This window comes from Lepidochelys kempii, chromosome 26, assembly GCF_965140265.1.
Source record: "Lepidochelys kempii isolate rLepKem1 chromosome 26, rLepKem1.hap2, whole genome shotgun sequence".
Lineage (NCBI taxonomy): Eukaryota > Metazoa > Chordata > Testudines > Cheloniidae > Lepidochelys > Lepidochelys kempii.
Genome location: NC_133281.1, coordinates 5,440,724 through 5,453,677, shown reverse-complemented (window position 1 = coordinate 5,453,677; position 12,954 = coordinate 5,440,724). Strand labels below are relative to the sequence as shown.

Below are 12,954 nucleotides of genomic sequence, written 5' to 3'. Positions count from 1 at the left end.
CAAATTTCCTCCTGCACCCTCACCCCCGAACTCCCTCCCAGAGCCTGCACCCCCATCCTGCATCCCGCACCTCCTCCCCAACTCCCTCTTGAACTCCTACCCCTCCCCTGCACCTACTTTTGTCCCCAAACTCCTTCCCAGAGCCTGCACAGTCACCCCCTCCTGCACCCCCGCCCAGAGCCTGCACCCAGCACCCAAACGCATTCCCAGAGCCTGCACTCCAGACCCCCTCCCCCACCCAAACTCCCTCCCAGAGCCTGCACCCCTCCTGCACCCAAACTCCCTCCCAGAGCCTGCACCCCTCCTGCACCCCACTCCCCTGGGTGCAGGCTCTGGGCTGGGGCAAACTCCACCCCAGAGCCTGCCCCCAGACTCCGTCCCCCACCCAACTCCCTCCCAGAGCCTGACCTCTCACCCCTTCTGCACTCAAACTCCCTTTCAGAGCCTGCATCCCCACCCCCTCGTGCAACCTAATCGCCTGAACCCCAGACCCCCCTTCCCCACCCAAAGGCAGGTGTGTGTGTGGAGTTTGCTGGGGGCAGGAGGGTTCTGGGCACCACCAGAGGTGGGCAAACTACGGCTGCTGAGCCCCCGGCCCCTCCCCTGGAGCCACACGCCGTGCAGGCAATGCGACTTGCACCCACCCACCTCCCAGGCTTTCCAATAAGCTTGTCCTGCTGATCTGAGCGGCATGGTAAAGGGTTGGGGGGGATTGTATAAAGGGCAGGAGGTCCCAGGGGGAAGTCAGGAGACAGGGGGAGTTGGATGGGGGTGGGGTCCCCGGAGCGGGGACGGACAGGGAGCAAGGGGGGTTGGATAGGGGTCAGGGTGGGATGTCCCGGGGGGCAGGAGGTCCCAGGAGGGGGCAGTCAGAGGACAAGGAGTGGGGGGGTTGGATGGGTCGGGGGTTCTAAGGGGGGCAGTCAGGGGGTGGATAGGGGGCAGGGGCCAGGCTGTTTGGGGAGGCACAGCCTTCCCTACCCAGCCCTCCATACTGTTTCGCAACCCCGATATGGCCCTCGGGCCAAAAGGTTTGCCCACCCCTAGCTTAGAGCCATTTGTGGGAGGTCAGAAGCAGTTGCCCCAGTCTGGTAATAATAATGGCACTATCTAAGCCAGACAGCTCAGAGATGGAGACAGGAGAGCTGCTGTCTCCAAAAAAAGGCCAGTGCGTCACATGGTTTAAGAATATTAAGATCACACATGCCAGAAATCCTACCTCAGCAATAACTGCTACGTTACTGTACACCGTAACCCAAGGAACGGCGTGGTAGCTAGGTCTGGCAGTGCAGGGACTATTGCCTATCCATACTGTGACGTACGCGCTTGGCAATTTGATAGTTTGCTTCCCTACAGGTGAATACGTTTTCAACTTGATGTGTAGCACGGGAATCTTTTTCCTAGCTTACACCTCAACAAATAAGGGGGAGATTCAATAAGTTTGAGGACTTCAGTAACTCAGCCAGAGGTTATGGGCCTACTATACGAGTCAGTGGGCAGGGTTCTGTAGCCTGCAATGTGCAGGAGGTCACTCGATGATCGTGATGGTCCCTTCTGGTCTTAAAGTCTATGAGGGTTTGTCCTTTCACAAATATATCTTTTGTCTTTGGTCAACAGTACCACAATATGGATCCTCAAGAGCAATAAAGCCCCTTTCTCTGTTCACGTCTAGTTTCCTTCTTGCATGGCTATAACAACGCTTAGCATTGCTCTCGCGTACAGAGTTCTGTTCACCTGGCAGTACTCCAGAGATAAAAGTTTGGCAGTCTTTCACTCACACGTTAGGCAGCTTCTAAATTATCTGAACAGTGGCAGAGATATCTATCTGCTAGCAAAAAGAACCACTGGTCATCTGACCACCAGATGGAGCACCACTCATTTTAACTGCATGTTTTTAAATTAATGTAAATTTCTCAGATGTTATGGCGATGGGCCCCAGAAACAGGTACTCCAACAAACGAACAAACACTGGTTTCTGATCTAGTCTCTCCACACATTCTCTTCCGTTAAGAGCTTACAGAAAGACAGCTCTTTGGTTTAACTGGGTCATGAGGCAGGATTAATAGGTCAACTATTATATTTGCTTCCTTACTGAGAGGGCAGCTGCTTTTTCGGCTGGCAACCTGCAAAGCACAAACAGAGGGAAATGGAAGAGACATGGCTGGGCAGCAGAGAACATGGTCAAGCCTCAAACTAATGGGTGACAGTGAAGAGACAGGAATTCCCATTTGCTTTCAGATGTTGGAGTCTCGTACCTGTTATGCACCAATTCTGCCATCAGTTTGAGCACAGGTGTAGTGCAGGCTGGGTCGTGGTACCACAATTCAATCGCCCGCTGTAGAATTGGCATGTAGGACGGATAGCTGCAACTCAGAAGCTAAGGAACTTTGTTGTTTCAATTATGAAGAAAAGGTCAGCAGTTTAAACTCAGGTCAAAGGTCTTGCCCTGCTCCAGCCTTTGGAGAGAGGCTCTCTTGCTCCTGGCCTCTCTCTGGGCACTCAACATAGCCAATGGTGCTGGCCGGGGCTTACTCTCCTGGAGAACAGAGTCATTTGTTTCCATTTGAACCACTGTTTGGCTGGTAATATTTATTTACACAGTACAATAACTGAAATATCTTGGGGCAAAGGGAGATAATGGGGTATCTCTGTGCCTGCATCCACTGCTGCCAAAGCCAACCACGATCAGTTTATGTTCACCTTTTCCAAGCAGCCTGCCCCATGTTACGGGCATGTGGCCTCCACCAGGCAGAAGACTCCAGACAACACCTGGAGTCCACAGGTGTTGCTTCTTGATCAGCTTTATTTGGGGCTCACCAAGGTGAACAGGCTACTTCCCAACTACTGCCAGCCCTAAGGAGCAAGAGATGTAGGATGGCATTTTCAGAGGAGCCTAAAGGAGCTGAGTGTCTAACTCCCATTAAAAGCCAGGGGAATTTGGGTGCCTAAAGCCTTTAGGCCCAACTCCCATTAAAAGCCAGGGGAATTTGGGTGCCTAAAGCCTTTAGGCCCAACTCCCATTAAAAGCTAGGGGAATTTGGGTGCCTAAAGCCTTTAGGCCCATTTGGAATTCAACCCTAAGACTTAGAACTGATTTCTAGTCTCCTTTGTGGCAGGATGTAATATGAAACCACAGGCAGGGCTCCCAAAAGGAGTTTTTTCTTAAAGCTTGAGAGAGATGCACTAGGAGCTGCAAATTCTCTTGACTGTAAAGAGGAGAACTACAAACAAAGAGTTAACTGAATATACAATTACCTGTCTTGGCAGGGACTAGACTAGATGACCCTTATGGTCCCATCTAGCCCTATGGTTTTGGGAGCAACAGCCCTGAACCACAGATCCCTCGATTCTAATGTCTTTAGTGCTGCTGTGGCCAGTGGGATTTTAGGGTGAGGATACATCCACTCAAAGAGCATCATAAAGCTGGTCTTGGCATTGAAGGCAAAAGCTATTCCCCTCAGGTCTCTCACAAGGCCGACCAAGGTCCTCTGAATTGGGAAGGGAGAGACATTACATGTTGAGTGACATACTTCCTGACATTTCCCTCTCCCGGCCTCCACTAGCCCACCGCCCTTCCAACCAAGAGCAATGGGGTGTTTCTTGGGTGGCCTCCAGTCTCAAAAATTGGACACTCCTCCTTCTTAAGCAACAGGAATGCACTCAAGTTAAGCCAAGGCAGAGAGAGTACTAAGGGGTGTCACTGGTTAAAGCCACGCACGGTGTCTGAGCTACCCTGGGTGAATGAGACACCTCCCTTTCCCAAATGCCTGGATCCCTTCTTGCAATCATTTACCCTGTCTCTAAGAGATCTGCGTCTCCCCGACCTTGTCTACCACCTCCCAAAGTTTGGGAGTAAAGCACTAAAAGGAAGTTTTGATTAAGTCATGGATGACAAGGCCCCCATTGGAAAAAGAATGGATGCAAAGTCCCAAGGCACTGAGTAACTAAAATGTTTGTCTTGCTTAATTTGGACTTACTTTTGCTTCTTGTTCATTGAAAGTGTTTGTGCTGAACATCTGTGCCACAGCCTCGAATGCAGCGGTGAGGGGCAGCATGAACTGTTCATACTGATCCTCATCTTCCCCTGAAAGAGAAGCAAAGAGGAAACTGACACCTTCCACCTAGACTCCACTTCTCACAGCAGTGTGCGTGCAGGTGAGAGACAGGCATTGAGCGCGCTAATTTTAGGGAGCCTGTGTTCCTCTTGATAAAGATGGTGTCTTTATCAATCCTTAACAGGGAGAAAAGACGAGGGGTGCAGAGAGAACTTCGCGGAATTAAGACTGCATGTGGGTTTGTCTGTAAGAGTCAGCTTGTGAAGGAAAACTTGGCCCTAAATATTAGTGGCCTGCATCTCTCGCCTGCTAGTACAGACTATCACAGCAATCCCTCCCCCTCTCAAGACTTCTCCCCCTTCCTGGTGGGGCTTCTGCTGTTTCCAGTAGCTTTTATTGGCTAAGCCATCACCTTCCACAGTCAAGGGGATTAGAACATTTAAGAGCTCTGTGTACAAGATAGCAACTCAATTTCCCCATTCCTCTCAGGTCTATGAAAATGGGTTGCAGTACCTAAGTCCACCATGAGGAGGCGCCCAAGTGCAGTGTAGAAAGTAGTCCGACATCTCATGTCGGTCAGGTTGGACTGATTGTTAATACCCAGGAAAGAAAAGTGCTCACTCTGTCAACGAAAAAGCAAAATTAACAGTGAGTGGCAGGTTTACAACAAGGCTTATATATTACAGGTTCATGGGCATTTAGGGGCCCCTGATTGTTTTGACTCATACTCTGTTCTTTCAAGGGCCTTGGCAGGACTGAACCACTCTGCTTACTTTGCTAACCACTTTACTTCTGCGGCTAACCTCAAAGAATAAGCCACTAGAGGGCCACTCTCTCTAGTGCTGCTTGTATTACAGAGATAACATTAACACATGTTCTTTGGAAAGGATACTTGGCCCTTTACCTTTAGTCTGAGGATTCTGAAGTGCTATATAAACAATTAAATCGTGCTACACCTCCAATGAGGGAAATGAATTTCCCCCTGTGTAAGACAGGGATGGTAAGAGGTTAGGAGAGTTGCCCAAGGTCCTGTAGGTGACAGACCCAGGAGTCCGGATTTCCGGGCCATTGATCCAATCATTAGATCGGTCTATCGTACAGGTACTTCTAGGAGTCATCACCATATCCAAGCACCTGTTGTTGATATTTCCTCCCAACAAAAGCCAGGAAAACAATTTAATGCAATATTATTTATTAATTTCCAGTAGAGGACCAGATCCAGGGCCTGCACAAGTACAGGAAACCTCCAAGGAAAACCCTTGAGTGCTGTTATAACTGGTGTTGATTCTGAAAGTGATCTTTGAGTCACACCCCAGAACAGCATGAGAACATACTGCACTGCTGGAGGACTACCTATTGGCAGACCTGTAAGTCCGAGGTCCTGGCATCTGTGGCAGCTGAACAGCCCTTTTCCCCCAGAGGTAGGAGTGTCTATTAGATAGGAATGTGACCAGAATACTAGAATGCTACTACATGTCATCTCCCTGAATTCCCAAAGTAGTTCCAACTGGATACAGCATTCTTCACTTTCTGCCTTTAGGCTGTAGCAGTGCATCACAATGCCATACATTCCTCCCCAGAGTTGGCTGCATTTCAGTGGGGGGAGTGACAGAGAGAGTCAGTCCTGTATTACATTTGCAAAGAAGCAGGAATCATTTGGATGAGAGGGACTATATAAATCCAGGACATCAGAATTAAAGTGCAGGCTTTGGAAAGAGGCAAAGAGAAGAGAGATCATAAAAACAGCCTTCTCCTATGAAGCAAGTATTTGGGAGACTTACAGTTACTCTTCAGAAGCATGTCTGCGTGTGAACACACACAGGACTGGTTCTTGCTTTAGCCCGCATGCACGCACCTTGCACGTGAGGGTTTGTTACCGGAGGGAGGCTGGAAGGGAACGAAAGACTTACCGTGTGATTGTTCAGCATGAACTGTACTGCGCTCAGTTTCACCAATTTCCTAACACTACTGTATGTGGAAAGGGTGTTAAGGAAACAGCAAGCAGAACCAGCCAGTCACTGGACGGTTCCAAGTGCCTGCACAGCACATGCAAGGGAACACTTTCCAGAGGACGTACAAGTTCTATGTCGGGCTTTCTGGCTTGTGAATGGTTTCTCTTCTCAACCACAAATTTTTCCTGACCCAACCCTGTTACCAAGGACTCGTCTGTACAAACGGCTGGCACGCAGCAAGCTGGGGTGTAAATCTGCAGCACACGAGCCTTCCACGCAGTAAGAGTCTGTGCGGAGCCTGCGATCGTGCACTACAAGTTCTGGAATGCTCCGGGATCGGCTCTGCTTTGAAAGGGGAAGCTGCACATTTCACCCTCCTGCAGACTCCATTTTTATCTTATTTTGGAAGGAAGATGTGACCCCCAACCTGTACTATGCTCTTCGACATGGCAGCAGCAGCACACAAATGCAGGCTGTGGGCAATAAGCTATGAAGTAGCCCTGATCCATGGTTACAAAGCCTACAATACTTCAGCCATCTATTGGGATTCATTGCAACCAGGGTGAAAAGGGTACCAAGTATCTATGCTCTCTTGGCTACTCAGATGTTTGGGGGATATGGGAGACTGCAAATTGGGGAGCGGGGGGGGGGGGGGTTGGTTTGTTTGTTTTTAAAAAGATAAGCCAAATTCACATGGAGACACAGCCAACAACTGGGAGAGTGGATGATGATAAAGTCATGCCCAATATTATGTGGCTGGAATTTGTGTTTGGAGATGTCTCTCTCCAGCTCTAGGAAATTCCTAGTGAATTGACAGACCTACCGGAGCATCCATTAAAGATGCACTGAGATTAGCTCAGTGGATGGCAATAACTAATGGACTTATGCAAAATGCTCCCATTTCATCATAACACACTGGTATAGTGCTCCCCAAATTCCACCATATAAGTGTGTTCTACACACCCAGGGCTTTCTACAGAAAAGGATATCCAATGGAGAGGTCATTGAGAAGCTGCAGCGTCTTGGAGGTGATAGGTTCGCATCGACCCCAATACTTCAAGTTGGTGATGCTACAGGAGAGGAGAATAAGAACAGGTCAGAGGGACGGCTTGGATTTCTTTTGTTGCAAGGTGAAATGTTCCAAACGTCACCCAATACCATCTCCACCCTCCAAAAAGTCACAGACATCACAAGCCACAAAATATTGGTATAAAATTACTGTACTTACATTTGGTTGACTAGAAAATTATCCTTCAGATAATCTTCACTACTTGGGTCCCAAGCTACACTGGCCCATACCCAGGCCCTTGGAATTCTGTGGCACTCCAGGGCTGATTTCTGCAGCAAGGGTAAGAGAATTCTGCGGCAGTGACAACATGCAGACGTATGCAATTCTGCACCTGCACCATCCACTGTCAGCTGCAGAATTCTAGTAGCCCTTGCTTCTTCCAGGAGAGCCATTTAACCCCTTGTGGATGTGCAGCTCAGGTGCGCAAGAGTGGACAGGCACCATGCACACCAAGGCAAAAATGGTGTGTGGAAAGCCGGTGGCCATGTGCATCCAGGCGCACGGCACTGGGCTTCAGCCTTGGAGCTACTGAAGTGGTGAAAATTCTAATGGTGACTGCCAAAAAGACACGACAAAACCCAATTGACATGTTCAATCTGGAGGCAGCTTCCAAGCAACTAGCCAAGGAGGGAGCAGTCTGCTAAAGTGGAAGAGTTTTTAGAATGGTACTGGCACTACTTTTGTACGGAGTTCTGCTATTTGAAAAGAACACCTTGGAGAGAGCAGTCCCCTTCCCCACAGGGCTTTCTTGGCTTGTGATCGGCAATAATGGTGTGGCAGCACACGAAAGCTAAGACTGCTCCGTGGAACAATGATGTCAGACAGCGGATTAAGTGGGCACTGGAATGAGAATCCATCATCCTGGTGTAGCTGGCAGGGTATTACATTTGTGTGTCTCCATGGCCCAGGCTAGATTCCATGACGGATAAATAATCCTGGATGCCGCACAGGACCTAAGCCCCTGGCCACAGCCTATAATTCTCTCGAATAGCCAGAGGTTACTTTCTCAGTCTGAACAACACTGTCTTACATTGAAGTTGTCCCAGTTACACTTTCAAGTGAACCCTGGGATCCCTGATGACTGCAAGCAGAAATACTTACATTTTCCCTATGAAGACACTCAGGACCATGGTCTCGTCATTCAATCCCAGGACCTCAGAGAGACGGCGGTATAGCTGGAAGGAACAGAGCAACGCAAGTTAAAAAGAAGCCAATGGAATTAGTGATACTTTCGCTGTAAGAGGCTGGGACTCTACTGGGGATGCAGCCTGAGTTTAAAAATAGCTATTTCATTTCCCTGAGAACTAGGGCCTCCGAGCAGTTAAGCATGGAGAGCATTTGATCCACGACCCACATTTATGAAGAGACACGATAGCTCTTATTCATTTTCTTCCCCGCTCCATGCAGCACTGACAGGGATCTGTCTAGTTCATGCTTTTCAAGACCACCAAGAGAAGGTTCCTGCCCTGAGGCACTCACATTCTTACTCAGACTGATATGCTACGTGGGGTAACAGGTCAAACAAGAGAAGAAAACGTTGTTGACCTGTAAGATTTTTCAATCCTCCTTTTCATTCTAGCAAAGTTTATCCCCAGCCAGGCTCACAGCAGCTACAGATGCTGTATACAAAATCTGGGCATTCACTTTCTTTCTCAGAAGGGGGATTCCAATAGCTGCAATACTAACGCGGTTTCTCTGCTGACAGCAACGAGTACAAAGAAGCAATGAACTCCGCACTCATATCCCTGTGATCTAGCCCCACTCTCAAACACTCCTAAGCCCTCTGCACCTTCAGAAGCAAGAGTGTCACCCTGGTGCTTTAATCCGTGCCCCTGAGCCCATAATTCAGTATCGCCATCAGAATGGCTGAGTGTCAATTTTTGGAATAAAAATGGCATAGTTTCTCTCAACTCCCTTTTCCTGGGCTACTTTAAGCTCCAAGTACACCAATGTTAACTTCCAGTGTATCTTATGAGAGAACACACAGCAGAAAAAGTGAGAAAGGCCCACTTCCATAAACCCTTCCTTGTCTGCAAAAACTGCCCTTTTAGGCAGCCAACGTACCATGTTTCAAATCAGTGCAAAGGCTAGGGGTTTTTCAGAATGTCTGGAAAAAATTCCAGTAGGTTTTAACGAAGTATCTGAACCCTACCCAGCCCTAACACCTCTCAGATACTTATATGGCCCCCCATTACCCTAAACACTTCGAGGCATTCAGATCCTAATGCATTTTCCCCCTCATGTCACCCCTGTGAAGTAGGGCAGGGCTATTAACTCCCATTGTACAGATGGGGAACTGAGGTACAGAGAAGCTAAGTGACTTGCCTAAGGAAGCCTGCGGTGGAGCAGAGATATGAACCCCAGGTCTCCTAAGTCCTAGGTTAGTGCCCTAATCAGACATTATCTTACTGACAAGCAGCGCCAAAGCTGCACTGCTGAAGCTATCATTGTAAGACTGGGTATGTAGAAGGCAGGAAGGATGGGGGCTTCTAACAAGCTTTTTCTTTCAAGACAAGAGCAGATTAAGGTCTAGCAGCTCATATGCCAAAAGATGTGAAGACATTATGGTAGCCAGCAATGCCTCAAGGCTGCATGGTAGAGGGAATTACCTTGGAGGATTTCTGCACCTGGTCTCCAATGTAGATCTTTCGGAACTGCTCAAAGAAGCTCAGCATGGCAAGCTCCAGTTTCTCGTTCCCAGCCTGTGCCAGGCGAGAGTCTGTCAGGTTCATCAACTGCAATACCCTGAAGGGAGGGAAAGAAGAAGCAACAGATCTACCAACCACTCTAGGAGGACAAGAAATACCAGCCTGCCTGAAGACTGACAAGGGTGAGCAGAAAAGTGATTTCAGGCAGCTGGTATCATTTCGAATCTGCGTATGGCTGAGAACCCCTTTTTGCTCTCTAGGAGGTGGCATGGTGGGCCAAGAGTGATCGAAACACAGGAATGACATTACCTTAAACTAAAGTAGACGACCAAGAGTCAAGCCCCCCGCTCCCTTATGCGGAGGAGCCAGCAGAAGGCCTATGCACCACTTTAGTCCCACTTAAGATACGGGCAGGGGGTGGGGAGGGGAAAAGGAGAGGAGACACAGGCCTTGGTGCCTGCCCTCCACACAGAGGGGAATTTTCACCCCCTACAGAGCTTATCAAATGCCGAAGTTCAGTATGTTCTCCAAGATACCCCCTGAGCAGAAGCCTCCAGCTCTCACTACAAGACTGAAGAGGCATTTAAGTGGGCACCTCCATCCCCCACTGATTTTTGTTATAGCCATGTAGGGCTTGTGGATAATGCCCATGAATGATCTACTGGGGTAAGAAAGGTTTTCACTGACTGAGGTTATAAACCCATGGGGGGGCGGGGAAGCAAAGGACAACTCTTTTTTGGAAGGTGGCCCAAAACTAATAGGGAGAGAAAAGATCAAAGTAAACAGACTAATATGAGAAAGTCTCTTGTGTATAACATAAACAGAGGGCAGCTCAAAATGGTTGAGGTCTCATATCTTCCCTCCAGTAATGCACCAACCGCAGGAGAAGCTAGTGCTCGATTTACAGTTCCTCATTAACAACAGTTATCACACAGCCAACTTCCATAAATTCTCAGATTCAGTCCTCTTGATCCAAGAGAAGCAGAATTAGCTTATGTTCCACACGGAATTTTGCTCAGCTTAGGGTTGTTTAAGAGCCATAAACTGCATATTAATTACCTATACCAAATAAATCAGCAACTGTGCTAACAGAAGGCTTACAGTTCTGAAATGCACTGGGTTCTACTCTGCAGTGGGCATTTAAAAAATAGGAAAAATTCCACCCTTACATACTGTCCCCCATGTTTATTTGGCTCCCTTGCCAAACACCTCTGCAGACATCCAGGTTTAGACAAATCCCAACAGAAGTTTGCTCAGTGGGTCTAGCCAGTGCTATCAATGTCTTTGTTCGAGGGCCAATTCCATCCAGTTATTTTTAGTAAGAAGAGAAGAGGGAAGGGAGAACACTTAAAGCCACAAGGAGAATTACTACCATGCAGCCACAAGAATGGAACATAGCGCAGCTAGAAAGCATTCAACATTCCTACCGACAAACCAATTCGCCGTCCATCGCATCCTGCTCATCTGTGCTGGCGAATGAAACCCTGCCACCAATCACTGCCCCGATGATATAAACGAGCCATGTCAGGCGCCCTGAAGCCAACAGAGGACATCAGAAACAAACACTTCACAGGCCACATGGTAGAGAGAGAAAAAGGGATTCTTTGGGTTTTTCTCTGGCAAAGCCAGGGTTCATGAAGAAAGATTTCTTAAAAGAGCATATTTTAGTCCTCTGATCAGTGGCGTAGCCAGGTGGAGAAAACAGGGGGAGCGGAGATAAAAAGGCACCACCCACTTATGCTCACCCGCCAGCGCTCTGGGTCTTCAGCGGCACTTCTGCATTGGGTCCTTCACTCGCTCTGGTCTTCGGCAACACTGAAGGACCCCTCCCCCGCCACCGAAAACCGGAGCGAGTGAAGGACCTGACACAGAAGTGCCGCTGAAGACCCGGAGCGCCGCCAGGTGAGTAAAATTTAAAAAGGTGCCAAAAATTTAAAAAGGCTCCACTTGTGCTGGGCGGGGGAGTGGCCGCTGCCCCACTCCCCCCGCAGCTAAGCTATTGCCTCTGATCAAGAAGCTAAAGTTACGCCAGTATTACCTGTTTTTCCATGTAGTGGAAATTATGTACAATTTGCAGGATCAGAACTGCAGTCTGATTGCTTCAGAGCATCATTTCTAGCGGCAGTGTGCTCACAACATAAGATCACCCTCACCCCAGGAAATTCCTTTAATACAAGACCAGAGTCTGTAGACTTTTGGAAACATTACTGTATGCTCAAAGAGGAGCACTTATTCTCTGAAAGCTCACAAGGCTGATATGACAGATACTCAAGTCCTAATCATCTGAAGTGGTAATGATTTAATTACAGCAGTATAGTAAAGCAGCCCAAGGCCCGCCCAGTGTGGATACATTTTTATTGGAGTAACTTTTTCCCAAACGGGACGTGGGGTTATATCTGTGTAACTATAATAGGTAAAAAACCCACCCCTCTAACTGAAATCATTATACCTGTACAAAATCTGTGCATAGACCAGGCTGAATGCCCAAGCCACATGCCCATATCCTCAAGGGACTGCTTGTAGGACTGGATCTCTCCTGATATGATTCCATTAGGAAAACGGGCTTTTGGAGTTGTAGGTTTTTTGTTTTTTTTGGGAAGGGGCAAACTGATCAGGGCTCCCTGGCCACTGTTCTTGGGAGTGCACTCACCTTCCTGCACTGCGATGTCCATGGGGCTGGCAGTGGCGCTCTGTAGCAGCTCCTGGAAAGTCTGGGCCGCCTGGTCAAAGAGCTGTACGAGGAGAGCACAGGTCTTTTCATACTCACACCGACCAATGGTGGACAGCTGATCTAACTGCTGTTGCACAAGGCCAGTGTCGTCTAGTGGATCTTCCAACCCATCTCTGCATGGGGAGAAAACAGCATTATAAAGGAACTTTAATACCAGTGCTAGCCTAACCCACAACACAAGCTTATTTCCATCATGGAAGACCCCTCTCCTAGGCATATGGCTATTTTTAAAATCTGATCATCTTCTGAACCTTTGCCTCTGGTAGCTGTCATGGTGGAGCATTGCACAGACTGACGTAATACAACCAAGTGATCATCAATAGTGTCCTCTTGTTTTATGGGCACAGAACTAACTAATAGAATTGGAAGGGCCATTACAACCTGCAATGAGTAAGTTCTTATTGCAGGCTTAAGACAATATTTGTCCAGGGCTTTAGAACACAGCACTTTACCTGTTTAAAAAATGCCAAGTATTGAGGCATCCGGTTGTCCTTGTGCT

The 12,954-nt window shown here is 48.2% G+C and overlaps 1 protein-coding gene across 5 annotated transcripts in view; it reads right to left on the bottom strand.

Moving 5' to 3' along the window:
• XPO7 (exportin 7) overlaps window positions 1–12,954 on the bottom strand; it is a 77,558-nt gene that overhangs the window by 10,617 nt on the left and 53,987 nt on the right. For all 5 annotated transcript variants that reach the window (XM_073325060.1, XM_073325061.1, XM_073325059.1 and 2 more), the window contains exons 13-22: window positions 12,375–12,568; window positions 11,152–11,257; window positions 9,686–9,821; window positions 8,178–8,251; window positions 6,997–7,077; window positions 5,966–6,029; window positions 4,569–4,677; window positions 3,978–4,084; window positions 3,400–3,488; window positions 2,256–2,363 (exon numbers count right to left, since the gene is read on the bottom strand). In XM_073325060.1, coding sequence (XP_073181161.1) covers window positions 2,256–2,363; window positions 3,400–3,488; window positions 3,978–4,084; window positions 4,569–4,677; window positions 5,966–6,029; window positions 6,997–7,077; window positions 8,178–8,251; window positions 9,686–9,821; window positions 11,152–11,257; window positions 12,375–12,568 — 1,068 coding nt within the window. The remainder of the gene's footprint in view (window positions 1–2,255; window positions 2,364–3,399; window positions 3,489–3,977; window positions 4,085–4,568; window positions 4,678–5,965; window positions 6,030–6,996; window positions 7,078–8,177; window positions 8,252–9,685; window positions 9,822–11,151; window positions 11,258–12,374; window positions 12,569–12,954) is intronic.